The following is a 26,232-nucleotide window of genomic DNA, read 5'->3' as shown; positions in this document are numbered from 1 at the left end:
AGTTGAAATTTGGTTGGAGTCTTCCTAAGCACTCTCTAGATCGAGCTAAGTACCCCCAAGTGTCCAAGACTCGCCCGCAGACGTCGTCGCAGCCCTACGTGTTGCAGCCGGGAGGGATGAATAATTGTTATTTCCGAGTGATTACGGGGGACCAGTCGTAATTTGAGACCCCAAACGTTTGTTAATCTACTTCGTTCTTTGTGTAGTCTTTACCACTGGTTACACAATACGATATTTTTATTTGAGACAAGAACCAAAGCATTTGCTTCATTTTCAACCCCTGTTTCCATCGTCGCAATACAGCACATAGAGTCCAAGTGACTGAGAATCATGCACTAAGCACAACAACCTTGAAAAGAAAGAAACCCCACCAAACAATGATCACTCTTGGTCCTTGACGGTAACAAGAACTGATCCTACAGTCCCGGATTCATTCCAACTCCCAATGTCAACCATGTACCTCGTATCTTCGTTGAGCTTCTTGATCTCATTACGTTCTCCACCCTCTGGGGAGGCTCTCCAGGTTAAATTGCAAATCTTCGCATCCCGTACATCGTCGACAAGATCGATACTTCCTTCAGATCCGTCCATAGAGCAGACAGACCGGATCCCACCGTTATGCCGAATAACCATGTCATCGACATCTTCCGATGTTAAGATATCGCTTTGGTCATCCTCATTGTAGAATTTGCCGCTGTGCATGCCTTACTTAGTATGCCGCCTTCAAAATCACCTAGGCAGGGAAGGAAGTACCTTTCAAGCTTAGCATTTTCGATACGGATATCATACTTCAAGTCATCTTGAATTTGAATCTGCAGGGACTTCTGCGATAGTGAAGAGGCCATAGTTACGCCGTCAATATGAGAAGTTAAGATACTGTTGACAAAGTGAATGAGGGAAGGTAGCTGCATCTGACATATAAGAGCGTTTGTAATATCATGTCTATGACGACAGCTCTGAATTCAACCATGGGAACGCGCGGGAATTTACATTCTCTATTCCCTGCCTATCACGCTTGCTGCATCATCAAGTGACAGACCCGTATAAGGAAACCTGATATTCCTTGATTTCGATTGATGCCTGAGGCATAAATACCGCCTTAGGCACCAAGGTTCTTATGCCTCTGATACGTTTGGTTTTCTGACAGAAATCTGTGGGATGACAATGCGTAGATAATCTCAGGGATATTTGATGAAGCCATGTTTAAATTATGTTACTGGTATTCTCATGTCCCATTTTCTCCAACCTCCGTTCTTTCAGACCTGTGCTTCGTCCCGCTCGTTACTAACCACGCAAACGCAAAATCGGCGAGCTAAACTGAAAGTCAAGTCTGATTTGAAATTTACAGGGATTCAAATCACTTAAATCCTTTAACCTCTCGCTATGCCACCAACTCAAGCTCAAAACTCCAGAAACTCAATTGAGCAGCAGAGTAAGATCCTATCAGCTATGTAGGCCACGAAGGATCGTAAAGGTCCTTCAATTCACGAAAAAGTGTCAGTTCTAGTATGCTTCGTTCCCTTCCCGGTCGACCAGCCAGCCATACCGAGCGAAGCACTTGGCGCTCTGATACCAATTAATTCATAAGGGAAAAGATCGCCTTGAAATTAGTCTTCTGATCTATCGTGCCCTCTATTAATCGGTTACTCGTTTACTTGTTTAGAGTTTATATTATCTTTTCCTTCGAGGAGTTTAGATATATGTGTTGACCCGCTAGCTCGCTTGATGATAACTCGCTTGATGAATTGACATACATAATTGAGTTATAAATTGAGATGCATACAAGAGTTTAAGACTTTATAATGTTATACGCCTGTAAAAGTCCGTAATCTGGCGGCCGTCGAGCCACATCGTACCTAGGACGTTTCCTTCCAGCTCATCAGGCTTGTTCTGCTTCCGGCGCTGCACAAGGGCAGTTTCACCTCGCCCCTTTTCTGAACCGTCGACGTTGTTGAAGTTGTAGGGATGATCAGAGAGACTTTAATCGTCGTCAGAGCTAGCAAGGCGGTATCCTGCTGGTAGGAGTGAGATCGGACGTGACTTGGATGCGCAGATTTCGGGAGTTCAATCGGGCTGACGACCCCAAGGGGGCCATGACCAAGATCTCATATGGTGGCTAAGGAATGGGCGCTTGGAATTCACGCGGACCGACTGCGTGGATTCATCCCCTGACCTTCTAACAGAGGAATCCACGCTGACGCCGATCATATCTGATGCCTCTGGCGCCAGGTCTTGACACGAAGGGGTAGCGCAGCTATTCAGAAACAGAAGAAATATAGAATTTTCCATCAGTTCCTGGATATATCTCACGCCAGGCTCAAGAACCTCGGGTAGGGGGGTGTCAATTGATCTTTATATCGTAGGAGAGAATCGCGCATGTCGGATGATAAGTTGACTTCACGGGGCGCTCCGGGTATAATGTACGTCGTCAGAAGGAGCTGATAAAGCATGCGCAGGTGCCTGCCTGCCGAGGGGTCGGTCGTAACATTAGGTTCACCCGCTTGATCGACGAATGAGTTATAAGTTTCGCAGTATTCCTTTGCTGCTAAGGTAAACTGCAACGTCTCGAGGCAATGGCTTTCGGAGAGGTATGTCATGAATGCCTTAAGGGTATATGGTGGGGCCGTGGCATCAGACAATACTTCACTAAGGGTTGGTCGCTTGACTAACTCTTTGGAATTAGAGCGAGATGCGTATGACATTATTGAAGGGCGATGAAGAATTGCAAGACTCGAAAACTGGTATCAGGTATAATCATGCGAGAGGATCGTAGTTACAGAAGTTAGCCATCTGAAGGGAGTGCATGCATTCCAATGCCATTAGAAGATTAGTCAGTGCATTTTGCGAAGCGATTTCCTTGCGATTGGATTGGATGAGAGGAGGCATAGTGAAACTCTAAGAAGGTAACCACAGGTCGCACGCGATGTTCTAGACTATCGTAGGGCTTGAGTGAATTATGGTTTCCTTCCAAAGTGGCGCCATTCGTTGACGGGAAACCGTTGTGGTGATCCATGGAAACTGACGCGAAGTGCAAAGTTTCGTCCTATCGACGAGATTGATAGGGTTCTAGGAGAGGCGTCGGTTCGAAAAATTCTTATCTATACCAGTGCCCAGGCGTACTTCGGGATAGTTGTCATTCTAGACTGATCTCCGACACCTCTCTAACTAGATATGTAAGTCCTTGGCTTTGATCGCGATTGGACAAATTAGCGCCAATCACATAGTATTCCAACGTTGATTTACACCCACTGGCTCTGAGATAAATATGCTGCAATTGTTGACACCATCCAATGGATGCCTTCCTTTTCACACTGAGCCTTTCCGGTTTGCTAGTTTGCTTACCATCTACGCTTTGAACAAGCCTTTCCTTCATAGACTGGAAGCAGCAAATTCCTCTCCTTGACTTTACCCAGCAGTTGTTGTTTCGTAGCCTCAATAATAATGTCTTGCGCTAGGGTCGAGACTGTCCCCATACTCGGTTGGTGATGGAGTATATACAAAGACTACAATGGAGAGGAAGAATTCTATCAAGATCAGAAATAGAAGGTGATGATCACTAACTAGCTGCTATGTAGAAGCAAAGGAAGATCTGTGACACAGCATGAAGCATAAGACATGAGATGCTTGTAGGCAAAATGCATACAATGCATGAAGGCATGAAGCATAAACTGCATCAAGGCATCAGTTGGCCATAATATGGAAGTGGAAGCGCCATGGTTCCATTCGCTTATGCCACGGAAAATCCTCGACAGTCCACTGTCACTCTGGTGGATGACTGACTCAGTCGTTCCGCTCGGGCGGGGCCCGGGGCCCCAGACCTGACAAAAGTAATCTGGCTTGGTCCAAGCTCCCTTTTTACCGGTTGCTCTCAATACTTTGTTGTACGGGCGCGCATCGGGCGGCACTATAGAGGCTACCACATATACACAGGTCCATGCTGGAAAAGGATGTCCGCTCTTAGGTGCAACTAAAGATAAAACTGGATGAAGACCGGGTAACTAATGTGTTCGGCTTGGCACGATTATGTCCACTTTCAGATCACAGTCATACTGACGTAAGGTTTTTCTTTTAAGACATTTAGTTACCATAGCGAATAGGTGTACCTACGTATATAGCCCACGCTCTCTTTCCAAAGCCGACAAATTCTTAATACAGACATTCTTGAATTTCTTGACTGCTATTAAAATACATAATCGATACGGTATGGGAGCAGAACTGGAATCTTTGATTGGCTACCAGTTTCATGATCGAAGTTTGCTGGAGGAGGCCTTAGAAGAGGCCGGACCACAGACTGAGGGAAACGAGCGGTTGGCCTTGTTAGGAGACAAAGTTTTATCACTCATGCTGCTTCATCGTTGGTATATGGAAGGAAACACCACTGGTAGGTCTAACCTGCCGCTCTAGACATCGTATTGATACTTATATCATGCAGAGCAAGGGACGAACCTACTTCAGATCTACGCCGGCAATAAGCACTTGATCTCTAGAGCCAGGGCTTTGGATTTTCCGAAATTCGTAATCCAAAGACTAGACATAAAGAGAAGTGTGCCAGATCATACACTTGCTACCACGGTGAAGGCAATTCTTGGTGCTGTTTGGCTTGATTCCGAGGAAAGCGTACGGAATGTGAAGAATAGCATGGAGAGAATCGGTCTTTATCCTCCCGAAATCAGCCTTTATCCTCCTAAGTTCGGCAACCAGAAGCAATAGGAAGGTGTGTCTACGCATTGCTAGGAGGACTTTCAAAGAACAATGGTACTATATGCAAAACAGTTGTTATGGAATTGAAATGCGGCCTGTCTACAAAAGGAGTATTTACATTACCTTAATACAGTACGCGCCGAGAAGTCGAACCTTGAATAACATATAATGATGTCGGATAATATATCCTTCATAGTTACTGTTTGCACTGTTTGTTCGCGGACTATTTGTTCCACGCAGCTTCTAGAATATTTTATCTTGATGATTCCAAGATCACACTCCCCACTTCCCCACCCGTGACATATCTATGATGTATTATGATGAAACTGCATTTGAAAAGATCATTAATGATATATATCTGGAGTTATAAGCATGGCCCATTGGACAGCCTTCTCCGCTATTAACACAATTTCATACTCTCAACTATTTCTGTCAAGATCCCTACACACTCTACACCCATAATGCCTACCACCGAGGAACTTAAGCAGACAGCCTTCAACGCCGAGAAGGACCTCAACTCCTACCAGGCTAAGCAGGGTCTCGGCAAGAAGAGTGATTCAAGTACGTTTTGCTACGTTTTGCTTTGATATCACGTCAATTGCCTTGCATAACTAATAATGGTTTAGCTCTTGAGTCCGGTGTCAACGAGATGGTCGAGAATAAGTTTGAGCAGCCCGCCGGTCTCAAGTACGGCCCCGGCTCAACTGCTTCCGGCAGCGACCACAGGGTGATCCCCGAGGATGAGGGTGGCACCCGTGATGATCGCAACCGGTAAGGAACATTCTGTTCCATCGCTCTCGCTATCTTTCAACTACTAACATCTTCTTTTTGATCATAGACTTCCCAAGGCTGGTCAGTTCAAGGGCGCTGGTGGTCCTGAAGACGACGTCAAGATTCAGGCGGAGAACAGAGGGGGTGACCAAGAAGTCCCTGACACGCAGGGTTTGAAGCGCCATGGAGTTGCCTAGTAAAACTGTACATTAGACTGATACCTGACGACCTATATTATGATACGGAATATCGTTGAACATACAATCCCCATTCAGGCTTATTCTTCTAGCTTATCAAACCGCCGAGCCGCGCTTTAGCTCCGATCCACACCGAGATAAGACCTACATCCTGGACTTGTACACGGTGCAGAGGACATCGCTAATCTATATCATTTTGTCATTCATAATCGTAGCAGTAGCCACTGCAGCGCATTCAAAAGATGGTAATTACGAGAGCTTTAGTTGGTCACTAAGGCAATGTGGGTCAAGTAGTGGAATCGACCATGATATGGGAGGTCAAGAGAGTTAAAAAGTGGCATACCTCCTCATTACCCCAAAGCGTTTAGTAAATTCCGTAGTCAAATGGATCCGTCCCAACAGCTCCTCAGAACAAAATAATAATATTGCCAAATTATAACATGATTGGTTTTGATGGTATAAACGATGACATAACATAGGAGCTGACTTAGCATGATAATTCCCCATTCTCAGAATGACATTTAGTACAAGTAAACAAGCTTGCCGTCGATATTGGCTATGTGCGTAGCCAGATCAATTTCGCTGGGTACAAAATCGCCGGAGGAGTTTCGGAGATCAGAATGAAGGACAGGCGATCGATCTGGTCCCCGAGTAAGGGTGATATTACGTGCATCGTGGCTGAAATTTCTCCCACCCCAACTGAAATGGCCTAAAGACGGTTGGTCAAGTATAATAAGGACTACGAAGTATCTCACCATTTTCATTTCCGAGACATTCATCAAGAGGGATATTGTCGGCAAGACCACTACCCTCCTCATTGTTGCAAATCGCGGACAAGAAAGTGCAACCGGAGTCGGCCCTTAGACGAATATCACACGCGCTGCGGTGGAAAGACATAATTGGGATGATTTGGAGTTAATATTGCAATCTTCGGAAATCCCGATGAGAGTATAGCGAAGAAAAGAGAAGGTTCGTGATCGCCTATATAGGGCGTGGAGTATCTTGGGTTAGTGGCGAAAATCTTGCTTTGCGTTATGATGGGAGGGCCGTAATGATGACACGCAGATATAGAAATTGGGCTATTTAAACTGGATTTGTTGTTTGACGGTAGAACCATTCGGATATGACATGTTTTGTGACAAACCTGTTTACAACGAAGCTAAAGTTGCAACTGCATTTTATACGCGCGGTAAGACTCCAAATAGTTGTATATGTTGCCTTATAGCGTGGTGTAGGATCTACTCTACCAGAAGAACGATACACCTGAGTAGATCCAATGTTATTCACCCTTCTTCCAGTCTGCATAAAACGAAAGAAAAGTAAAAGAAAAGGAGAGAACAAGAAACGCCCCTCTACGGAGTAGCTTGGGGTATGTTTCAGCGGCTGCTTCTGCCGTGGCATGAGTCGAAAAATGTCCCGTCATCGCGTTGTGACCTAGCGTGACTACTTTGCAGTCATCAAAAAGCCATCCACCCGATTCGATAGCCTGCTGTAGGTCCGATCGAAAGTCTCATCTTCGCCAACGCAGATTCTGTAGGATACTCTGGCATATTCCTCAGCTTGGCACGCGAGAATAGGGGCGAGCTCTTGATATGCACTGCACAGAATCATCCAGCATCCCACAACTCCGTCAGTCATTAGGCCCCATTTTTGGACAACTAATGGGACTTCTGAGACATGAGGAATCTTCCCACCTTTGACAACGAAGCCTAGTGACTCTAGGCACATCAATCCAAACTCCACGGCCTTTTTGTGGTTTCGGGATGAAGCATAGATGGCAGCAAGAGACAGGTATGGGGAATCAAGTGCAAGACGAGGGACTTCAGAAGCTGGTCGGCAATATGTGCTTGCGAGGGTGGAAATTTTGTCTTCAATCTTTCGCAGATTCATCTTGGATGTCTTGAATAATCTTCGAAGGTCAGATGAAATTCTGTTTCGGTTTGATAGAACACTCCCGCTAACACTTCTTGTGTCCTGGCAGAATATGCAATCGCACTTGAAGCCCCAGTGCTGTAGGTTGACAGGTGATTCTTTAGGATCACGGGTCATGGGCGATTTGTACCAGAAGGTAATTTCAGTGTTAGGCGGCAGGTCTCTCGAAGCACGAACAATCATCATGTCCCCAATGAAAGAACGACGAGCATTGCTCAGGCAAGAGTGGTTGATATATGATGCCATCGGCCAGACCCCACTAGAATGGAACTGTTTATTGGACTCTTTGTCCTTATCATCATCCCCTTTCACGGTGCGTATGTGACTCTCACGGGAGAGAAGAGGGCATCCGAAACTGTTTAGGAGAATGATTCTCTCAACGAGGAAGCTGGAAGGCATTAGCTTTGATATCAAGATGGGGAAGAAGTGACATACGTATCTACGATGGGTATACCATCCACTTCTAGGACATCCAATGATTTGTATGTGCCATGATGAAGATCGACAAATCCTGGCAGCAGGGACGGATTTTTGGAAAGTTTCTGAACAATCAATCCGATAAGCTCTCCTTGGGTACCAATGGTAGCTTCGTCCATGTCGACATTGAGTAACAGACGGAGATCTTTCGAGCCATTTTCATCGTGGAACGCGTGAGCAAATGCCTTTTCGCAGAACAGAAGGTCGCCCGCCTTTACCGCCTGTGTTGTGAAAAGTCCCCTCCCATGAGACTGAGTTTGCTTGACAGTCACAGGACCAATGTAGGTGCCGCGGTCAAGCCTCGGGGGCTGACGCTTCTTGGCCTCCAGTATCATTTTCCTGAACTCGTATTTGCCGCTATCCTGCTCCACAAGCCGAGCAGACGCTCGTGCATACTCATGTGCAGCCAGGGTATTATCTGGATACTTCTCTGCAAGTATTTCGTGAGTTTGACATGATTCATTCAACCTTCGAAGTTGATACAGGGCTTGAGCCTTCCTAAAAAGGGCCTTTTCCGACATCTCTGATACTTGCAAGACATCTTCGACGTCTCTCAACGCTGCATCAAAGCTGTAGCTTTTCAAAAGGGAAAGGGCACGGTTGAGCTGCGCGATCACCAGTACTTCCGGTGAGGGGTGGGTTTCCAAAGCCTTTGAGTAACTGAAGTTATTCTTAGCCTCCGCTCTTCGACGCAGCAATATTTTGTAGCTTACCACTGGATTGCCGAATGATAGTCACCCTTCTCAAAATGCTCACTTCCTTTCTCCTTCCAAGAAGAGGCATTTCCATCAGCTTGCGTGACACGCTTCCTCCAGGGTAAGGGAACCAGGTCGTCAAACTCGGGGATAAACGAGACGTCCGAGAGATGGTCCACGCGAATCCCGTAGTCTCCATCTGCCATTACTTTCACATAGGGCTCTTTCACAACAAGTACTGTACCCTCTCTCAGGCTCTGTGCGCCCGATAGCTGCTCCTCTTGGTTGTAGAGCTGCAACATGAGAACACTCCCGTCTTCATCTTCTACGATGGCCATCACAGCGGTCATCGTATCTGTCGAAGTGACTGTTCTCAGAAGGAGATACCGTTCCCGATGATGGGTTTCAAGACGTAGGCTTTCGATCATGACTTTCTTTAACTTGCTGAACGGACTAACGCATGGAGGGTAGGCAGGTGGTAGGAACGAGGATCGGATATTCATCGGACTAGCAGGAGCTTCCTTTCTCATCATCTGTCGAAACATGAACTGCATCAAGATTTCATCTTTGGACTTAGGGGATCTTGCTGGACGGCCCTTGACCGCCTGCGCGTTTTTCAGATTTTGCTTCTGTGCTTGAAGATACCGAAAGTACTCTGGAACATCGGAGACATCGTGGGTATCCATGCTGATGACAGAAAGGTCAAGTAATTGCAAGCCGTATTGAGTACTAAGGAGACGTTGGGGAAAGGTAAGAATTAAGGATTTAAAATGCTATATTAGAAATCGTGTAAAGGAGGAAGGGAAGATGATGTGCTGTCCAAAGCCAGGCGGGGTAGGAGGTGACAGGGGATGGCAAACAACGCATCTATCAAACAAAACAACAAAAAATGGTCCACTATTGCAAGACAGCAAAATACTCAAATGTGGCCTTAGCAGAGAGTACGAAAATTCCCCCGGATAAACCGCACAACGCAGTACTTGGACTCTTTATCTCTTCGCTGGTTTCAGGCCTGCGGTTAACCGGTGTTTATATATGTAGAGTATGGTGTTGGCAGCAGGCTTGGGGGTATTTCTATATCCATTGTCGCAGTTGTGTCTGTGAGTGTTCCGACTGTCGCATCTAGCGCCAGTCTCGTCTTTACCACCTTCCATGGCCCGTGCCGTTCGTTATATTGGTATCGCCGCACATTCCCTCCATAGCCCGCATTTGGCCTACATTGCTCAATTGCCCGGATCTCTCTATCTGCACTTCTCCATCCGTTCTTTACCGGCATCCTCACCCCCGTCGACCTCGTATTACCAAAGCTCGCCATCTCCCCGCGTTCCCACGAGTCTCCTGAAGCCCACAAATGCGGTTGCCTTCGTGAATTCTATGGCTTGCCCCTTCATCCTCGACCCCGTCGTTGATATCGTTGATTTCGCCCGCGGAATTAGCCGCTTGGATGGGTGAACTTGGTGCCGAGGGACGCAGACTTGGCAGTTACCCCCTGCCTGTGTGGTCCCCCTGGCCCCAGCCGCATGATCTTTGTGGCGTGGTTTGTCTGGTTTTGAGGTTTAAGGTGGTGGTGGTGGTGGTTGTTATTGTTGTATTAATTAAGGTCTATCGGAGAGCGGGCGTAGCCCACACTCCAGCTACCTCCCTTGGGGTATTGGGACGTGCTGAGCTATGGAATTATGTACATGAATGTGCGCCTATAAAAAGCAAGCAATTCCTTCTAGATTGAGGAGCATGTATAACCCCCACTTGGCTGCCCGTCCTTCTCCGTCGGTTTAGATGAATGCAGTTATCTCCAGTCACAAGGGATTCCTGTCGTATCGTTCGTGAGCTGGTGCTCGGTTGCGGGCGATGTTGCGCCTGTGTATCGTGTACGGGGAGGCCGCTGCTCCCTACATTTCGCGCCTATGTCGGCTGTTAGGTGGAGGTCTAGAGATCTCGTAAGTGAGTGTCGGGGGAATGGTGCTTGACGAAGGGAGTGGAGAAGTGAGAGTGGGACAGCCTGCCTTTTTGGGAAGCCCTGCGGCTCTTGTAAGTGCCCGAGGGTTGTCACCTTGTGCAGATTGTGGCGTAGAAGCCGGTGATACGGAGGAGTTCGCCGAACTCGGTAGGGCCGACCCTGCGTAGGTAGGACACCGCGTTCTCCCTGCCTGTCAGTGGTTATGGGGGTTTGCTGGGCCAGTCCCTAAAAGTGTGGTGCGCTTTCTGGCATAGCACGATGTACTCCGGTGCCTTAGCCCTCCCGCAGGGGCAGGACAGCTTGTAATCGTCGTGACGGAACTCGCGCTGATACCAGCTAAAGTGATGGTGATGGTGGTGCTATGATTGTGTACCGCCCTCACCAGCAGTCGTGGTAGTCTTATGCCTGTGGCCATGGAGTCCACGCACTGAAACTGTGCCAAGAGGGCCGGCTTCATCATGAAACCTGCCACGAATAGGATTGAGGATGCCTTAGTGACTGTCACCATCTTGCGAAGCCATCCTGATATTCCACGGCTGTCCATCTCGCCGAGCAGATCTGCTCACAACGCTTCGAATGCCAGGCATTCAACAACATATATCGCACATTGTGGTATTCAACCACAAACCAATCTCGGCGAGTACACCCTTGATCTCTTATGGATACAATCAGAGTACAATGATACTCGTCCGCGTCCCTATCATGACCGAAGATGTGGCTTCTCCCTAACATTTCCAGCACTAGTGTCTCCCTACCTGGTAATTCGATCAGGCTTTCCGATCCCCTCGCTTTCCTCGCTTTCCTCGCCCCCGTCCCCGTCCACTCGTCCTCCCCACTGTCCCGTACCAGGCTTCTTGAATCTGCTGCAGGGCCATTTCGACGTCTTTGAGCTCGGCTGGTACACGGTGGACATGTCTTCGTCTCCCATCTGGCATCGCCTTTCGAAACTTACCGTATATCTCACGGCTGTAGCGCCTATGCGCCTGTTGCATTCACTTTCGTCAGTGAATATACTGAGGGGAGGGGAGAGGTGGCCAGTTCTCTCACATTGTCGTGCGTTGTCCTCGCTGCTTCACGGTCTTCAATGATACTCTTGATGGTGCAGAGAGAGGTTGGGCCTGCATAACTGCTTGTTGGTTGTTGGTCTTCCAACTCACCTGGTGGCCCAGGATCCCGGGGAATCTATTGGCGTGTACCCTTCTTCCATACCAATGCTTCCATTATCGTCCATCCTCCCTTTGACCGGTCGGCTATACTTGGAGCAATGACCTTGGGGACTACATATTACCGAAATGCAGATCGAGAGTTCAGATGGCCTTGCTGTATTATATCCAAGCTTGTTCAGTACCTACTTGTTTGGCATAAATGCTTCTCCTATAGCTTGGTCTCTTGCTGACTCTCTTGCCCTTTTATATAGCTTCCATTCGCTTAATACAGACTGTTTCTTTATGCCCTTTCTGGTCCTCGACTAGCACCGAAGAAAGCTAGAAGCCCGTGTCTATGTATTCGCTCTACTTTCTAATCGTCGCACACTATCCTTTATGTATTGTCATTGTCCCCGCACACCTCGCTGTCTCCATCACAATTCCACGACGAAACCAGCACGATACTGGGATATTCTCGTCAGCGAGCTTCATCCACAATGCACAACGCACGCCTTCCTTCCTTCCTCTCCTACTATCGTGAGTTCGCACTGGGTCTCGTCGACGATACACACCTCGTAACTTCTCCTTCACTTTCGCGAGCTTCAACTGATCTTTATTGACAGAGTACATCGCGCTCCCCTCCATGAGTCTCAGTATATTTTCACTGACGGAGCACACCACGAAAACCCTCGCGAGACTTTACTGATTCCCATCGACGAAGCATACCACGCCTTCCGGCAACCCGAGAACCGAATTCTCACCCGCCCCTTTCTCAATACCCCCGACAAACCTAAGCACACACCCCGGCCTACGACACTACATAGCGGGTCTGCTCACATGGAATACGCAATATTCGTTGGGAATCTTTGGCACCAATGCTTCTCGCTGGTTCGGTTCCCTTCTCTATCTGCCCCCCTCATCTATAGCCTTCCATACACTCAATACATTATGCATCTTCATGCCATCCATGGTCACAGTAGCCCCAAAAGCCCTACCAAAGACTAACCGCTTCGTACATTCTGTCGCCCTGTAGACTGCAATTCATTACTCCTCGGTCGCGATGTAGTTCAAGCCGACAGTACCGTCTAGGTCCTCGAAAGTCCCAAATAGTATCCACCTCATATCCTAGGCCCCTCTTGTTCCCCTACTCGATAATTGGTACACTCGATCAATAACCCGCTTTGGTTATGTGCGTGGCGTTGTGGGGACGACAGTATTCGGCCAACCCGGTACGGTCAAGACTTCCTGCGGTTCAGCTTAACGAAGCGAGCGGTTCGAGGGAAACGGATCAGGCTGTGTATCCGATGGTTAGATAGGTCAAGAGATTTTCATTTACCTTCTAGCGATCGAGACTTGTGGCGTCAAATTCGAGGTCCCACACATCATCTAAGAAGATCGATCCAAAGGATCCACAGGCGGATAAAGCGAAGCTGAAGATGAGACGATCGTAGTAGTTTTCGGTAGGGCCAGAGTATGATCAGGATGCCTTGCTCTCCTATGCGACCGGTGTCTCCGCGTTCTGTCTCCATCGGAAATGCCCATGTGGGGACAATGCGACCTCAGACATGATATGTACTGGAGCCCACTCGCAGATACTAGCAAGCCACGACTAGCACATCACAAACTATTCAGGCGCAGCTATGGTAGCGCAAATTCTTCATGTGTCTACCTATGTACGGCCTCCAATTCCAACCTTGGGACCTTCGAAGGTTGTACGACGTGACACAAGGACCGTGCATATGCGCCATACCAGATACAGCTTAGCGTGTAACCTTAATGATCTATAAATCTTACCGCATCTCAAGACGCACATTTTCAGTCGACAGTATGGCGGGTTCTACGAGATCTCGCTGCACGAAATTAGAGCTGGGATACCCATCGAACCATCTGCGTCGAGGTGTGAGACTCGCAATATTAGTATGCAGTGGTATAATCCTGTACAGTGTATACACAGTCGCATCTTCTTTTTACGACTCTAGAGACTATCCATGACTACACTACTGCCTCAATATCCATGAAAAGTGGGCTGAACTTACGGGGCAGATAGTTGAAGAGGGGAAGTTGAAAAATGGGGGGTCCCCTGGAGGACACCCCAGGTACAAGGGTACTTCCTGACCCTCCAGACCCTCTCCAGACCCCCAGGGTATAAATACCCCCTCCTCCCCCCCTCTTCTCTCTTTTTTTTTTCTTTCTTCTTCATCCTCCCCATCTTCTTATACCATCCACCAAGATCATTTTATCATATATTTCATCCACCCTTTATCTTCCATCAGGTCTTCCATCATCAGCTTAAGCCTCATCACTTCTTCCATCTTTCTACTTCCACATCCCAAGTGATATCACGTCCTTGACGAATAAGGCCTATGTCACGTCCACGTACACATTTATCACATGTCTTGTTAGTTGTGTCTTCCTCTCCAACTTGTTATTCCTTCCTCACTTACATTCATCATCAGTTACGTGCACCCTTCAGACAACTCAACCACATGACAACATACCCCTTCAATATGTCTGTCACCTACCATGTCTATCATCCATCACATGACCGGTTAGTTCTGCCTTCCTCTTCCAACCTTTTCCGTACTCACTTACATTCATCATCAGTTACATGGATCCTTCAGGCAACTCAACCTCATCACAACATATCCCCTCAAAATTCCTGGGACCTGTCATGTTTCATCATCCATCAGATGACTTGTATGTTATGCCTATCTTGTTTGTTCATTCCATATACTCACATTAATTGTTTAGACAACTCGACCACATGCTCCTTCGTCTTCCATTTTACATGTTCGTTTCCTTTTTCCCATCTGCTCTTATCCCGGCTCATTGCGTTTTACGACTCGGTCAACATGAGAAGGGGCTGACTATACACAGGCATGTTGCTCGACCACCTCCACACAAGACTCTCCACTCAAACTGGGTGGTCCAGCCTTGCCGGGACACCAGAAAAAGAAAAAAACAAAAACAAAAACAAAAAGCCTGTACATTTCGCCGCTTCAACCAAGCAAGCACCCACATTCAAACATCAAAACCCAAACATCCACTTCGATCAACCACATTCAGTCAACCACATCCAGTCAACCACATCCACAGTCAACCACATCCAGTCAACCACATCCAGAGTCAACCACACCCACAGTCAACCACATCCACAGTCAACCACATCCACAGTCAACCACATCCACAGTCAACCACATCCACAGTCAACCACATCCACAGTCAACCACATCCACAGTCAAACATCCACTTCAATCAACATTTCAATCAACATTTCAATCAACATTTCAATCAACATTTCAATCAACATTTCAATCAACATTTCAATCAACATTTCAATCAACATTTCAATCAACATTTCAATCAACATTTCAATCAACATTTCAATCAACATTTCAATCAACATTTCAATCAACATTTCAATCAACATTTCAATCAACATTTCAATCAACATTTCAATCAACATTTCAATCAACATTTCAATCAGCCTCTTCAATCAACCACTTCAACCAACCGCTTCAACCAACCATACGCCTATCCACAACGCTTCAACTTTGCAAGAGGAGGAAAGAAACGAAGCAGTCTTGGTCGACTAGAGTCTCCGCAGGAGTGTCTCTGAAGGAGACTTCTCGACGGGAAGAGGTGCAGCGTGTACCCATTTAAAGGAGACTCTTCAAGACTGCTTGCGGTGGTGGTAATTAATAGTTCGAAAGTTGTTGCTCGACATCAGCGCCTGATCACCTTCCAATCAACCACTTCACTTAAGAACCTCAACCAACCATTCCACTTGAGAACCTCAATCAACCACTCCACTTGAGAACCTCAATCAACCACTCCACTTGAGAGCCTCAATCAACCACTCCACTTGAGAGCCTCAACCAACCACTCCACTTGAGAGCCTCAACCAACCACTCCACTTGAGAGCCTCAACCAACCACTTGTCCACATGCGGACACCCACAAAGCTTCTCCTTCCGAGAGGAGAAATCAAACGAGGCGGTCTTCAGCAACGAGTCCATGCATGAGGGTCTCTCTACCATATACCCAGTTATCTTTACGATAGCCTTGCTCAATTCACAACATTGCATGTCTCACTTCTTTTCAGTGTAGGCAGAATTCCTTGTAGACAGAAGTAACAGCTGAGAAGTAGACTCATGTAGGACAGATAAATGCATCAATTGAAAATAAATCAATGCAACTCGAGAGAAAAAAACATATCGCTCTATACGCGACAATGTCACGGTAAGCCCCATTAGTAAATAAGTTGTATTTTGTATATATATCAAGAAATATGACTGTGTTCAAGGGCTTGTCGAGACGCGCATGACTCTAGACGACTAGATGGGATATCAGCAATATTGACCAAGAGAGCTATACTTGCTAAGTGAGATTGATGCGTCAAATGATATGTATATGGAACTTGGAGACTTAGTTATCAGAATTAATCATGAACGAATTTGGCGAACACCTGTAGAAAGTCCTGGATAGTTGTGGCGTTCGCATTGTCACCCCGACTTGCACCATATCGGATTGTTATTGTGAAGACGGCTCAACTTCCACGCTATGAGTGAAAATGTTGCTAAGAGATTACAGGCCAATTAATATACTTCCTACCTCAACTACATGCATTTACCTACACTCCTGGGCCTATGTGCCCAATGATCCCGACCACTGATCCATTTTTCCCTGGACTGTCTGCATTCTTATTGCCAGTACTTCCAATTGCATCGTCTTGGTATTTGTTTCACCATAGTTCTGGGCTGACCAGCATAAAGAAATGCCACCGTGATGGATCAGAAAGGCCAGACTACCCCAAAACCAAAGTAGCGTACCTCCGTGCCCCCAGCCGCCGACAAGCCTTCCCCTTCCAGACAAGCAAAATTCCACTATAAAACACCGCAAGCGCCAATAACCCCACCGTTACAAACGTATGTTCCAATCCACTCTTCTCAATCCACGGCGAAATCGCGAACGTCATCCCACATCCAATCACATTCCAAATCACGATCACTGCCGCCGTCGCCTCCCCCGCCAGGGAAGGATAACACTCACTCACATACCCCAGCGCGACCTCCGCGCTGATCGGGAGCGCAGACCCAATCATGCCCATGCCTATAATTGGACCCGCCCAGTGAATCTCATTCGCCGCACCGACGCCGTATAGGATCAGCCCGGCGGCCATGATGGGACCCGCGAAAAAGACAGAGTACAGCCGGGTCTCGGGCTCCATGATGCCAGCATTTCGACGGGCTTTGAAGACCATGAAGCGGTCTGTGCCGGCGCCGCCGAGGTAGATTACCAGACAGGCACCGATGAGAGGGGCGATGTTTGTTAGGCCCAGGGCGGAGGAGGAGAAGTTGTAGGTCATGAAGATTGTTGTGGATTCGTAGGCCATGATTGTTAGCCAGGCGACGGCGAAGCCATACATGATTCCGCACCACCAGATTATAGGGGAGGTGAGGAGAAGGATGGGAGTGGTTGCTGTTCGATAGAGGGAGGTCGGGACGGGGAGGATGGTGATGAGCTGCAGTTTTTGGAGGTAAGTTTTCGGGGGATCGGAGGACCGGGTTTCGTTTGGGTCGGTTTGGTGATAGGTGCGCCTGGGGAAGCCGGTCTCTTCCAATGCGAAAAAGACAAGGGCCGCGACGCTGAAGAGGAAAATTGCGTAGAACCAGTAGACCCCTATATTGTACGGTCAGTTGTGCGGGGGGAAGACTGCGGGGGAAATGATGACGGACATCTCCATCCCATTGAGTCTATCACGAAACCTGTCGCAATGGGACCGAGGAATGAACCCGTAGTAAGGGCAAGCGTGTATATAGACAATCCGAGACCTCGCTGGTGGATAAAGAACTGGTCGTCTACCGTCAATGCTGGAAGTTGCTCGAAGGGAGCTGCTCCAAAACCTAGCAAAATGCGGCTGCCGATAAATGTCGCCTTGGTTTGCGCTCTCGCGGCTACCACTTGCGCTGCTGCGCTGATAAGGGTAGAGACGAGGTAGACAGGTCGTCTACCGAACCTCAAAGCCTAGTAGGAGAATAACGTTACCATCCATGCATGAGTTAGCATCAGATAAATATATATACCAAGGGGTTAAAGACTAGATTTCCCAGACCCAGCATCAGCAAAGCCAATGCAGCGCCGATGTTTAGATAACTCGTCGACGCTCCAAGCTCGGCCATTACCGATGCATAAGTCACAGCCGGTGATAGGGTTGCAGCTCCTAACATGAATGCCCATATAAATACGATTGCCTGGGCAATATACTTTCTCCTCCAGCTCCAGTTGAGGGGATCGTCCGGGGAAGAAGTAGGACGGGGTAAAAGGATGATCTCGGCGTCGGTGTCCTCAATCAGGATACGGGTCCCTGGGACACCTTCGACAACATCACCAATGGAGCCCTGTTCATAGTCTCCTCCCTCTTTCCGGAATACCTTGGATTTTTCGTCGTTCATGGCGCAAGTAGCAAAACAAGTATATCAAAGAAGCTGCAGGGAGCGGGGTTCCATTGCGAATATATACTTCAGCCTACATATCTACATATATCCACAAATTCCGCAAATCCGGCAAATACACGCGACGGCATAGGTATTAGAAGTGAGGAAATGTGACGGAAGATAACGAAGTCATATTACTGGAAGACAGCAAGAAATAAGACTTTGCAGTGGGGAAAACCCCCCACCTCCAACGCTCAATAGCCAAGCAATGTGGAGCCGAGTTGCTGTACTATAAGCCGAATACTTCAAGATATGCCGGAGGTTTTGCCAACTACAGTTTGATGGATGAGCAACCCTGATAAACCGGAGATTATTCCGCTGGTCGGGGCAAGCCAAGTGTGTGCGGAAATCCCCCGACTCGGCAAATGCGGAGGAATCAATCGAAGACTTGCCGGTATAAAATACGCCTGACAAGTGTTCAAGATACATTTACTCCCTAAACCCAATTTGCTTTTCCACATTGTATGAAAGCCATGTCTTCCCCGCCTAAGTCCGACCACGCCGAGTCCGCGTCATGGGAGAGCATTGCCCTGCGCAAGTGAACAGAACGGGGTCGAAGTTTCCCAAACAGTGGCTTTTGCCCAGTTCCATGACTGAAAACCCTCCAGCAACTCCGATTCGCGTGGTAGGTTTGTGTGGCTTTCTATCGGTGTCAAAACTCCACTGGACTAATCCCTCCAAAGAACGACGCTACCTCCCCCCTTCACAGACTCGCCACCTCAGGAGTATCCAGCACGGAGCTCCTTACAGCCTTTTGCAAAAAAGCAGCGATAGCCCATCAACTCACCAACCGCCTCACGGAGATTTTTTTCGAAGAGGCCATCGCCCGGGCGAAAGCCCTAGATGAGCACCTCTAACGTACGAAAAAGGTAATCGGTCCACTACACGGTATTACCATAACCTTCAAAGCTAGCTTCGACATCAAAGGCCATGATACATCGATCCATAACACGACATTGTGTTTCAAACCCTTCTCAGTGAAATACCTTGCTCTATGACATCCTAACGGGGTACGGCGCGGTCGTTATCGGGAAGACAACAGTGCCACAAACAATGCTCAATGCGGACATGGATACGATCGTCTTCGGACGGACGTTGAGTCCGTATAATCGAGAGTTCGGTGTCGCCGGCTCTACAGGCGGCGGGAGAGTTCTCCTAACGTTAGGCGGGTCAGTGCTTGGAATTGGAACAGATAGCGCTGGGTCCGTTGAATGCCTGCTGCTGTGAATGGGGTGGTCGGGTATAAACCTAGCGGAGATCGCCTTCCACTGGGCGGGAGGCAAATCATCGGTACCGGGGCGATGGGGACGACAGCATTTGGGCCAGCCAGTGTCACAGGATTTCTCGGACGGTCTGTCCAAGATGTGGCATTGTTCACGAAGCTCTCTGCGGAGGCGAAGCCATGAAAGAAGGGACCATTCATCTATCCCCACCGATGGCAGAGTTTGTCCTTACCAAAAGCACGGCGGCTTCGGATCGGAGTTTATTCGTCGAACGACAGTCCAGCTGGTGTTGAAAAGCGAGTCACTGGTCGGATGGGCTTTGGCCGCTCCCGGGGAGAAACCCTCGGGAGCTGGCTAGCGGATTGCAATGTCACCTCGCGCGGGGATAGATCCTCTGCAGACGACTGAAGTGACCAAGCGGGTCGTGTAAGCGGTCAAGTAGCCTTGTTGCTACTGGCGGATCTGGTGAGCCGTTCACTAGCATTGTAGATAGAGCCTGACCTCATTGGGGGCTGTCAAGCACATGGACTCTCTCAGCTATAGAAAACAGACAATACCAATTTCCTCAACCAATGCATAGATTCATGTTCGTATCAATGCTCAGGGCGGTTCCGAGGCGCTGAATTACCCTCACCCCATCATAACTGCCTATTGATGTAGATTATGGACACAATAACGATGGGCCTGGTACCTAATAATCAATATCTACGTAAACGTTTTGAGTAGTCTTTTTGGTTGTCTTTCTGGTCTTTTTGATTGCCTTTTATCACAGCGAAGGTATGCATACCTCTTATAGGCTACTAACTAGCAAGCAATCTCTCAGTATGTCAGCAAGACAGGCATCCATGGGAGATGGGACTCTCTCAACAATTAATCTGCGTAGATTTTCTCAAGAGCAAGCATGACCCCAAGCACTCGTTCACGATTTGCGAGACCGGTAGAAACAAATCTACTTCGATCCGCAACAAGACTCATCAAATTGAGCCACAATTGCCAATCTGCCGGAGAGCCTATCTTGCTGGCTTTGTCCAACTCAAAAAACAAGTGCAAGTGACTATTCAGTCGTGCTCGCCAAAACCACTCCGGCAACTCCCACCCAAACACTAAGAGTAAGTTCCTTGTGTTCTTTATATCATCCTCTGTGTAATCTGTAATGGGGCAGACCCACTGACAGATTGAAATCGCAAGTTCTAAAGGAAGGTTGTTGAAACAAGAGGATTGGCGAAAATGCTCGATCTTCGCGCAGTCTATAGCTTCTCGAATTGCGGGCAACACAAATGGATTCCTATAGATATCCATCGTTGATGTATATAACAGTCGATCAAAATCAGAGTATATTTGCCATAATTCGTGGTCCTTCCAGTATTTTCGACAAACTTGTACGAACTTGGCGAGGCCGGCATCTCTAAGTTTTAGACCTTCGACTTGGCCGAAGAGGGCCCAGCAATGGGCATGGACGACATATCCTATTGTCTTGTCTTTGTATTCACGAGGCTGCCTTTTGATACTTGCAGCATAGAATCGAGTGAACACACGTCCGTCATATGGGAAATCCTTCTTCCCACTAATTCTCGCCTTCGTTGGATCATTTGGGACATAGTAAGTCCCATTTAGATGTCGATCTTGTATCAGATTAATACCAGTTAAACGGTACTTGGTATCGGACTCTTTGATAACTATTTAATCTAGTTAGAAGAACCGGGCTAATTTGATGGGCGGCCACTTGTTGGGGACTCACTAGCCCGACAAAGGCACGACCATAGTCGAGGGAAATTGGTGGTAAAGGTATTTTCTACCTCTCTGGATGGTACCAGCAGATGTTCGAGACCGGGTTTCCAAAGACTTTTCCACTGACTTTCCTGAAGTAACGGATGACTTTTCCCTGAATCTGGGAATTCAGAACGGCGCGTGTTTGGGATAAGCATTCCACACAAGAGACATGCTGGCTCGGGTAAAACACCCGAAGTAGAAGCATGTGGATGTACCATAGTACGCCGCACCATAGTGAGTAAAAAACAAAAAACGGAAGAAGCGAAGTGCCAACGGAGATGGTAATTAGAGGGGTTGTCCAATATTTAAGAATTTGCAGTTTCATAAAATGATATCATAGTGAATACTCGATTGAGAATCAAAGGGACATTCCAAGGTTGCCCTTTTCGGCGACACTATATCTGTATAAATCCTCCTTAGCAGGAATAATCTTCTCCTGAGTCAGGCGCTCAAACACCTGGAAATACCCATACGCAACCGGGTACTCCTCTGTGAAACCAACACTCCGGATCTTATCCAAGCTCAGCTCACGGTTGCGACACAGAAAGCTCAAGCCCACTGAAAGGAAAGTCCAAGTCGTCTCGGGAATCTCGCGAGGGCGCAGACCGTACTTTTTGCACATCTTCTTGTAGTCGTCCTGGTGTGCGAACCACCACTTGTCGATATCCTTCCAGCCCTTATCCTCGGGACTTGGGCCTTCACCCCTTAAACCAAAGTATTCACACATTTTGGGCCATACGAGGGCCCAGGACGCGGGAATGTCATTGTCGGCCGTGTTGAATGCCTCTCCGTGCCCCCGGTCTGGCTTCTCGACAGACAGGTAGAGCTCCGAACGGGCGATGATATCCTGCGAGGATGCCGTGAATGTGTGGGTATAGTTTGGGTAGGATCCTGGAAAGACAACGGAGGCACCGAGGCCGTTTACATGGCGGTAAAGCGTCAAGTAGAGCGCCAGAGGCTCGACATATGTCATGCTTGTGGGCGTGGGGACGTGTCCTAGTCACCGGTAATGTCAGCATTATCGAACCCAAGAAATAGGGGTACGCACCGATGATCTGATCCGGTCGAACCTCGCACCACTTCCAAGACTTTCCCTTATTGGCTTCCTTGATTATGTCGACCTGCGCGTAGTAGAATATCTCGTCTCCCCAGGGCGAGGGAATACGCGGATTGTCCTCGCGCAAGGGAGGATTGATCTCGATGTGTTCTTGGAAGCGAAACACAGCAACTCCATAATTCTGTGGCTAATCAGCCAGACATCGACTGGAACTAGGTTGGTACTTACGTTTGTTCCAGTTTGGAGCACGAAGAACTTCATATTCTTGCATAGGCGGTCGACAGCGTGCACGGCGTTGTATGTCATTCCCTCATTGATATCCCGGATAGCCATCACATCAATAGAGTATGCAGTTGCATTTGAGTAGGCTGGTATAGTTAGATGATGACTCTTTGCATGTGATTCCCTTACTTACCAAGATAATACACGTGGGTGACATCTTCCAGGCTGGGAACCTTCTCTTGCAACTGACACAGCACTTCGTCAAGATTTCCCCGCAAATTCACTCCACAATGCAACTCGAGTCGAGGGTCATGCGGTAGACCACTTCTCTCCAGAGGCAATGGCCTATTCGTCAAACCAATCACTCTGTCAAAGGTGGTGGGCGTTGGGTATGAGAGAGCGCATTTGGTGACAGCCCAGCCGGAGATACCGCTGGCCCCGAAGACCAACGCAACGTTCTTCGAATCAGCCATTTGCTTGTGTCGTTTGCTTCGACGAAATATTCAATGCTAGCGGGAGCAGAGGCTGCCTCTCAGGCTTAAACGACAGGAGGGCAATATTTAAGAACAGCATTCTCAGCCCCTCTCACTAACAGGGCCCGTTCGCCTGTCAATTTGCTCCTGGAGAAGTACCACCGCGGTGGAAAGCAATTGCCCCTCGTCTAAAAAATGCCATTGGTGTCAACAGTTCGTTCGGGTTCCACCCCCAAGGGCGCCAAGCGGCTAATGAATCATTTCCTTAGTCCGTGTTTCCACGCACGTCGCTTCCTCCCGCGTCCTGGCCCCAGTGGAGCTCGTCGGGAGGGTCATGGCTCCATCGAGTATCTCGGGGCGGCTGAATCCTGGTTAGTTTGGACGCCATTGGAGGAACAAAGGCAGTGGATCAGCCGCGGTCCGCGCCAATGCCGACGGCGCAGCCCTTGTGGAGATTTAGGGCCGCAATAGAATGCCACTTCGGGGTAAACGGCCCCCTCCCGCCACGGCAGGCAGCCAGCTCGCCCGTCTCCGGCAGTGGATTCGATGGCCCCCAGGAGCTTGTTTCCACCGATCTACCCTTTTCAGGAGGATTACCACGTGCAATGGCCACGACCCCCGTGTTCATCGTCACAGGACGCAAGTTGCTACCTATAACTCTTTCAACTCGAAGGTATTAGGTGATAAACATGCTCTCTGGGGCAATCAACACCTCAGTCGAACGCACGTTCTTTTTTAGTAGCTGTGTGAAAGATTACGGGCTATTTTACCACTACACCATACAAGAACCAATGTTCATCTTTGGGTCCTAGAGGGGCCATATTCAGAATTCCTTGTGCCGCACGAGGCACAAACAAAACCATATCCACCACATTAACGAAGAACTGTCGCTGACTGTCCGTCTCCTGCTCCTTTCTTCTTCACAGATACTGTACCATCTAACAAGATGCAGGACGGGACCACTCTCTAACGAGTGCTTGTGTTGTGTTTTGATGGGACAGGTAACACCCTCCGCCCTAATGGGGCCGAGACGAACATCCTGAAACTTTTCGAATGCTGAATCACAATCACGATGAGCAACGTATGTTTACTTCTTTCCAAATTAAGTAATTTGTCAAACATTAAAAACTGACGGACGGGTGATCTAGTATGTTACTACCAGCGTACGACCAAGCCGAATTACTGCAGCCCATTTTCTCGTACAAAGTGAACGTACCTAGTATAGCAGGCATTGAAACAGAGGTCATGCGGATATTGGCGGGGGCTGGGCACTCGGGGATGGGGAGCAGCATTCTCTTAGCCATACTCTGGATTATTCGGGAAACGCAGATTGCAGGTCTACGATTTGATCACGCAAAACTCAAGAAGGTGCGACGCTACGTGGAAACGTCTGAACAAGAGCGTGATTAGAGGCAAAGGGACATATCAGATGAAGCTGATTTGCTCGAAGCACTTTCGTCTTTATGTGTCAAAGGACATATCTACGATCGCCTCTCATTTAGTTAGGGCACGTCCTTCCGCTCTGCGCTTTCATAGAGAGTGTTGGAATGGTTGCCGCTAAGACGGGCAGATATGTCCCGGGACGGCAGCTGGCGGCTGATTCATTTTCCTCTCGCGTGTGGACAAGTTAGGGATATTCCGAGAAAGCTCTTATTCATACTACAGTTCGCCGGATATAACGAACGTGAGATATCGGCCTGGGAATGTCACCATAGGGGGTGGGGAAGGGGCGTCAGAATTGCGCCCATTTCTTACGGATATGGGGCTTTTGTAGAACATATGCACCACGAAGACCCTGCAAGGGCGGTTCTTTTCGACAAAGCGCACATATCCTCGTTAGCAGCAATTATTCCAAGTTTGTACTTTGCAAAACAGGCTTGCGGCTTCCGAGTACATCGGAGTGAATATACAGAAAGCTAAAGGGATGTTCATCATAATAGATGTCACTCGCGTATGCTCACACCTGCATAAGCCTATTACCAAAGTACCAACTTCTATGAGGGTGGTTTTGCATACCAACCCCGAAGCTTAAACATCCTCGAATCATACATATATACTCCCGACAGGCCGGTTATTGATGGGAAGGTAATTCGACAACTGGTTGTTGCTTTTGGGCGTCGAGCTCCGACAGAGTTGCTTGATGCCCACTATTTGATTGCGGGAAGTGCTGTTGGGTCTGGTTTGTAGGAGGGGGAGGCATATCTTGAACGCCGTTCTCCTGGCGCTGTTTGTTTCGGCGGCGTAAAAGGAACCACACGAGCGCAATCAAAATCGCTACGCCGGCCACACCCCCAACAGTGCCACCTGCAATAGCCGCGGTATTGGTCGATGAAGCTGGTTTCGCTTCGCCTGTGCTTGTGGTTGAGGATGGGGTAGTGCTTGTCGTTGTCGGCGATGAGGTTACAAAAGTAGACGGAGTTGAACTAGGCGTGGGGATAGCTGTATCTCATTAAACATGTGTCAGCAATTGACTCACACCGGACAAAGGCAATGCGCAAGTATGTACCGGAAGCAGAAGAAATAGCCATCAGCTGGTCCATGCTCGTTTGTAGATCAGACAACCCATCTGCACATCCGACACCGCTATTGGCTTTCATTGCAAAGGCATAGCTGTCTCGTTCGCAGCAAAAGCCTTCGTTTGCCAGGTCGGAGGTATTAGACGAATAGAGATCTGCCTTTTTATCGGCGCAGCTGTCACTCATTATATCACGGCACCCAGCATTAGACGGGCAGCAGACCACGTTGTATTGACGCCCTGGGCAAAACATATTTCCAGGACAGCAAGCATGGAATGGAGCAGTCGTTCCTCCGCAATCAGTTTCGGTGCTTAGACATGAGCCATTCCTGCGTAGTGCATATCCGCCGGTGTCAGACATCACGGCAGCTCCAAAAGTGGTCAAACAATAGGCGTGACTGTCGGGATAAAAGAATTGAATATATGTATGGGCCTCTTAGCCAAGAATGGAAGAGGAGAGAGTCGGGAAGCGTTTAGGGGTGAAATATGAGATGAACTTCCACGAGAACGAAACGAGTAGGATGAAAGATCCAGGCAAAGGGGGAAGAAAACATTTATTTCTTAATTACATCCAACTCGAAATCTGCAACAGGGGGTTCGT

The 26,232-nt window shown here is 48.1% G+C and overlaps 15 protein-coding genes across 15 annotated transcripts; 5 read left to right on the top strand and 10 right to left on the bottom strand.

Annotated features, from left to right (window-relative positions):
* Positions 1 to 381: 381 nt before the first annotated feature.
* N7525_008895 (aegerolysin family protein) lies at positions 382 to 845 on the bottom strand (the record flags this gene model as incomplete). Its single annotated transcript, XM_002562957.1, has 2 exons — positions 382 to 694; positions 754 to 845. 2 exons carry the CDS (start codon positions 843 to 845, stop codon positions 382 to 384), a joined length of 405 nt encoding a protein of 134 aa, XP_002563003.1.
* A 952-nt stretch (positions 846 to 1,797) lies between these two features.
* N7525_008894 (regulator of G-protein signaling domain-containing protein) lies at positions 1,798 to 2,702 on the bottom strand (the record flags this gene model as incomplete). Its single annotated transcript, XM_002562956.2, has 2 exons — positions 1,798 to 1,978; positions 2,311 to 2,702. 2 exons carry the CDS (start codon positions 2,700 to 2,702, stop codon positions 1,798 to 1,800), a joined length of 573 nt encoding a protein of 190 aa, XP_002563002.2.
* A 1,501-nt stretch (positions 2,703 to 4,203) lies between these two features.
* On the top strand, positions 4,204 to 4,710 carry N7525_008893 (uncharacterized protein; the record flags this gene model as incomplete). The annotated part of the gene is made up of 2 exons (XM_002562955.1): positions 4,204 to 4,381; positions 4,433 to 4,710. 2 exons carry the CDS (start codon positions 4,204 to 4,206, stop codon positions 4,708 to 4,710), a joined length of 456 nt encoding a protein of 151 aa, XP_002563001.1.
* A 452-nt stretch (positions 4,711 to 5,162) lies between these two features.
* Positions 5,163 to 5,669, top strand: N7525_008892 (uncharacterized protein; the record flags this gene model as incomplete). The annotated part of the gene is made up of 3 exons (XM_061214533.1): positions 5,163 to 5,262; positions 5,328 to 5,472; positions 5,540 to 5,669. The coding sequence occupies 3 exons, from the start codon at positions 5,163 to 5,165 to the stop codon at positions 5,667 to 5,669; spliced, it is 375 nt and encodes a 124-aa protein (XP_061068964.1).
* Positions 5,670 to 6,190: 521 nt separating this feature from the next.
* On the bottom strand, positions 6,191 to 6,566 carry N7525_008891 (CVNH domain-containing protein; the record flags this gene model as incomplete). The annotated part of the gene is made up of 2 exons (XM_002562954.1): positions 6,191 to 6,378; positions 6,425 to 6,566. 2 exons carry the CDS (start codon positions 6,564 to 6,566, stop codon positions 6,191 to 6,193), a joined length of 330 nt encoding a protein of 109 aa, XP_002563000.1.
* Positions 6,567 to 7,112: 546 nt separating this feature from the next.
* Positions 7,113 to 9,459, bottom strand: N7525_008890 (TPR domain protein; the record flags this gene model as incomplete). The annotated part of the gene is made up of 3 exons (XM_002562953.2): positions 7,113 to 7,989; positions 8,037 to 8,738; positions 8,792 to 9,459. The coding sequence occupies 3 exons, from the start codon at positions 9,457 to 9,459 to the stop codon at positions 7,113 to 7,115; spliced, it is 2,247 nt and encodes a 748-aa protein (XP_002562999.2).
* Positions 9,460 to 9,925: 466 nt separating this feature from the next.
* N7525_008889 (uncharacterized protein) lies at positions 9,926 to 10,225 on the top strand (the record flags this gene model as incomplete). Its single annotated transcript, XM_061214532.1, has 1 exon — positions 9,926 to 10,225. One exon carries the CDS (start codon positions 9,926 to 9,928, stop codon positions 10,223 to 10,225), a length of 300 nt encoding a protein of 99 aa, XP_061068963.1.
* Positions 10,226 to 10,819: 594 nt separating this feature from the next.
* Positions 10,820 to 11,274, bottom strand: N7525_008888 (uncharacterized protein; the record flags this gene model as incomplete). Its single annotated transcript, XM_061214531.1, has 2 exons — positions 10,820 to 10,920; positions 10,995 to 11,274. 2 exons carry the CDS (start codon positions 11,272 to 11,274, stop codon positions 10,820 to 10,822), a joined length of 381 nt encoding a protein of 126 aa, XP_061068962.1.
* A 207-nt stretch (positions 11,275 to 11,481) lies between these two features.
* N7525_008887 (uncharacterized protein) lies at positions 11,482 to 11,961 on the bottom strand (the record flags this gene model as incomplete). The annotated part of the gene is made up of 3 exons (XM_061214530.1): positions 11,482 to 11,658; positions 11,778 to 11,856; positions 11,888 to 11,961. The coding sequence occupies 3 exons, from the start codon at positions 11,959 to 11,961 to the stop codon at positions 11,482 to 11,484; spliced, it is 330 nt and encodes a 109-aa protein (XP_061068961.1).
* A 4,720-nt stretch (positions 11,962 to 16,681) lies between these two features.
* N7525_008886 (uncharacterized protein) lies at positions 16,682 to 18,329 on the bottom strand (the record flags this gene model as incomplete). The annotated part of the gene is made up of 3 exons (XM_061214529.1): positions 16,682 to 17,556; positions 17,613 to 17,901; positions 17,961 to 18,329. 3 exons carry the CDS (start codon positions 18,327 to 18,329, stop codon positions 16,682 to 16,684), a joined length of 1,533 nt encoding a protein of 510 aa, XP_061068960.1.
* A 1,095-nt stretch (positions 18,330 to 19,424) lies between these two features.
* N7525_008885 (uncharacterized protein) lies at positions 19,425 to 19,777 on the top strand (the record flags this gene model as incomplete). Its single annotated transcript, XM_061214528.1, has 2 exons — positions 19,425 to 19,573; positions 19,624 to 19,777. 2 exons carry the CDS (start codon positions 19,425 to 19,427, stop codon positions 19,775 to 19,777), a joined length of 303 nt encoding a protein of 100 aa, XP_061068959.1.
* A 1,945-nt stretch (positions 19,778 to 21,722) lies between these two features.
* On the bottom strand, positions 21,723 to 23,116 carry N7525_008884 (SDR family oxidoreductase; the record flags this gene model as incomplete). Its single annotated transcript, XM_002562947.2, has 4 exons — positions 21,723 to 22,360; positions 22,413 to 22,602; positions 22,650 to 22,789; positions 22,837 to 23,116. 4 exons carry the CDS (start codon positions 23,114 to 23,116, stop codon positions 21,723 to 21,725), a joined length of 1,248 nt encoding a protein of 415 aa, XP_002562993.2.
* A 409-nt stretch (positions 23,117 to 23,525) lies between these two features.
* On the bottom strand, positions 23,526 to 23,744 carry N7525_008883 (uncharacterized protein; the record flags this gene model as incomplete). Its single annotated transcript, XM_061214527.1, has 1 exon — positions 23,526 to 23,744. One exon carries the CDS (start codon positions 23,742 to 23,744, stop codon positions 23,526 to 23,528), a length of 219 nt encoding a protein of 72 aa, XP_061068958.1.
* A 425-nt stretch (positions 23,745 to 24,169) lies between these two features.
* N7525_008882 (uncharacterized protein) lies at positions 24,170 to 24,526 on the top strand (the record flags this gene model as incomplete). Its single annotated transcript, XM_061214526.1, has 2 exons — positions 24,170 to 24,197; positions 24,279 to 24,526. The coding sequence occupies 2 exons, from the start codon at positions 24,170 to 24,172 to the stop codon at positions 24,524 to 24,526; spliced, it is 276 nt and encodes a 91-aa protein (XP_061068957.1).
* A 661-nt stretch (positions 24,527 to 25,187) lies between these two features.
* N7525_008881 (uncharacterized protein) lies at positions 25,188 to 25,992 on the bottom strand (the record flags this gene model as incomplete). Its single annotated transcript, XM_002562946.1, has 2 exons — positions 25,188 to 25,555; positions 25,593 to 25,992. 2 exons carry the CDS (start codon positions 25,990 to 25,992, stop codon positions 25,188 to 25,190), a joined length of 768 nt encoding a protein of 255 aa, XP_002562992.1.
* Positions 25,993 to 26,232: the final 240 nt, after the last annotated feature.

The sequence above is a fragment of the Penicillium rubens genome (genome assembly GCF_028828025.1).
Source record: "Penicillium rubens strain IBT 27055 chromosome Unknown utg000003l_segment0_segment0, whole genome shotgun sequence".
Taxonomy (NCBI): Eukaryota; Fungi; Ascomycota; class Eurotiomycetes; order Eurotiales; family Aspergillaceae; genus Penicillium; species Penicillium rubens.
The sequence above is the reverse complement of the archived record's forward strand: the minus strand, read 5'-3'. Positions and strand labels throughout refer to the sequence as shown.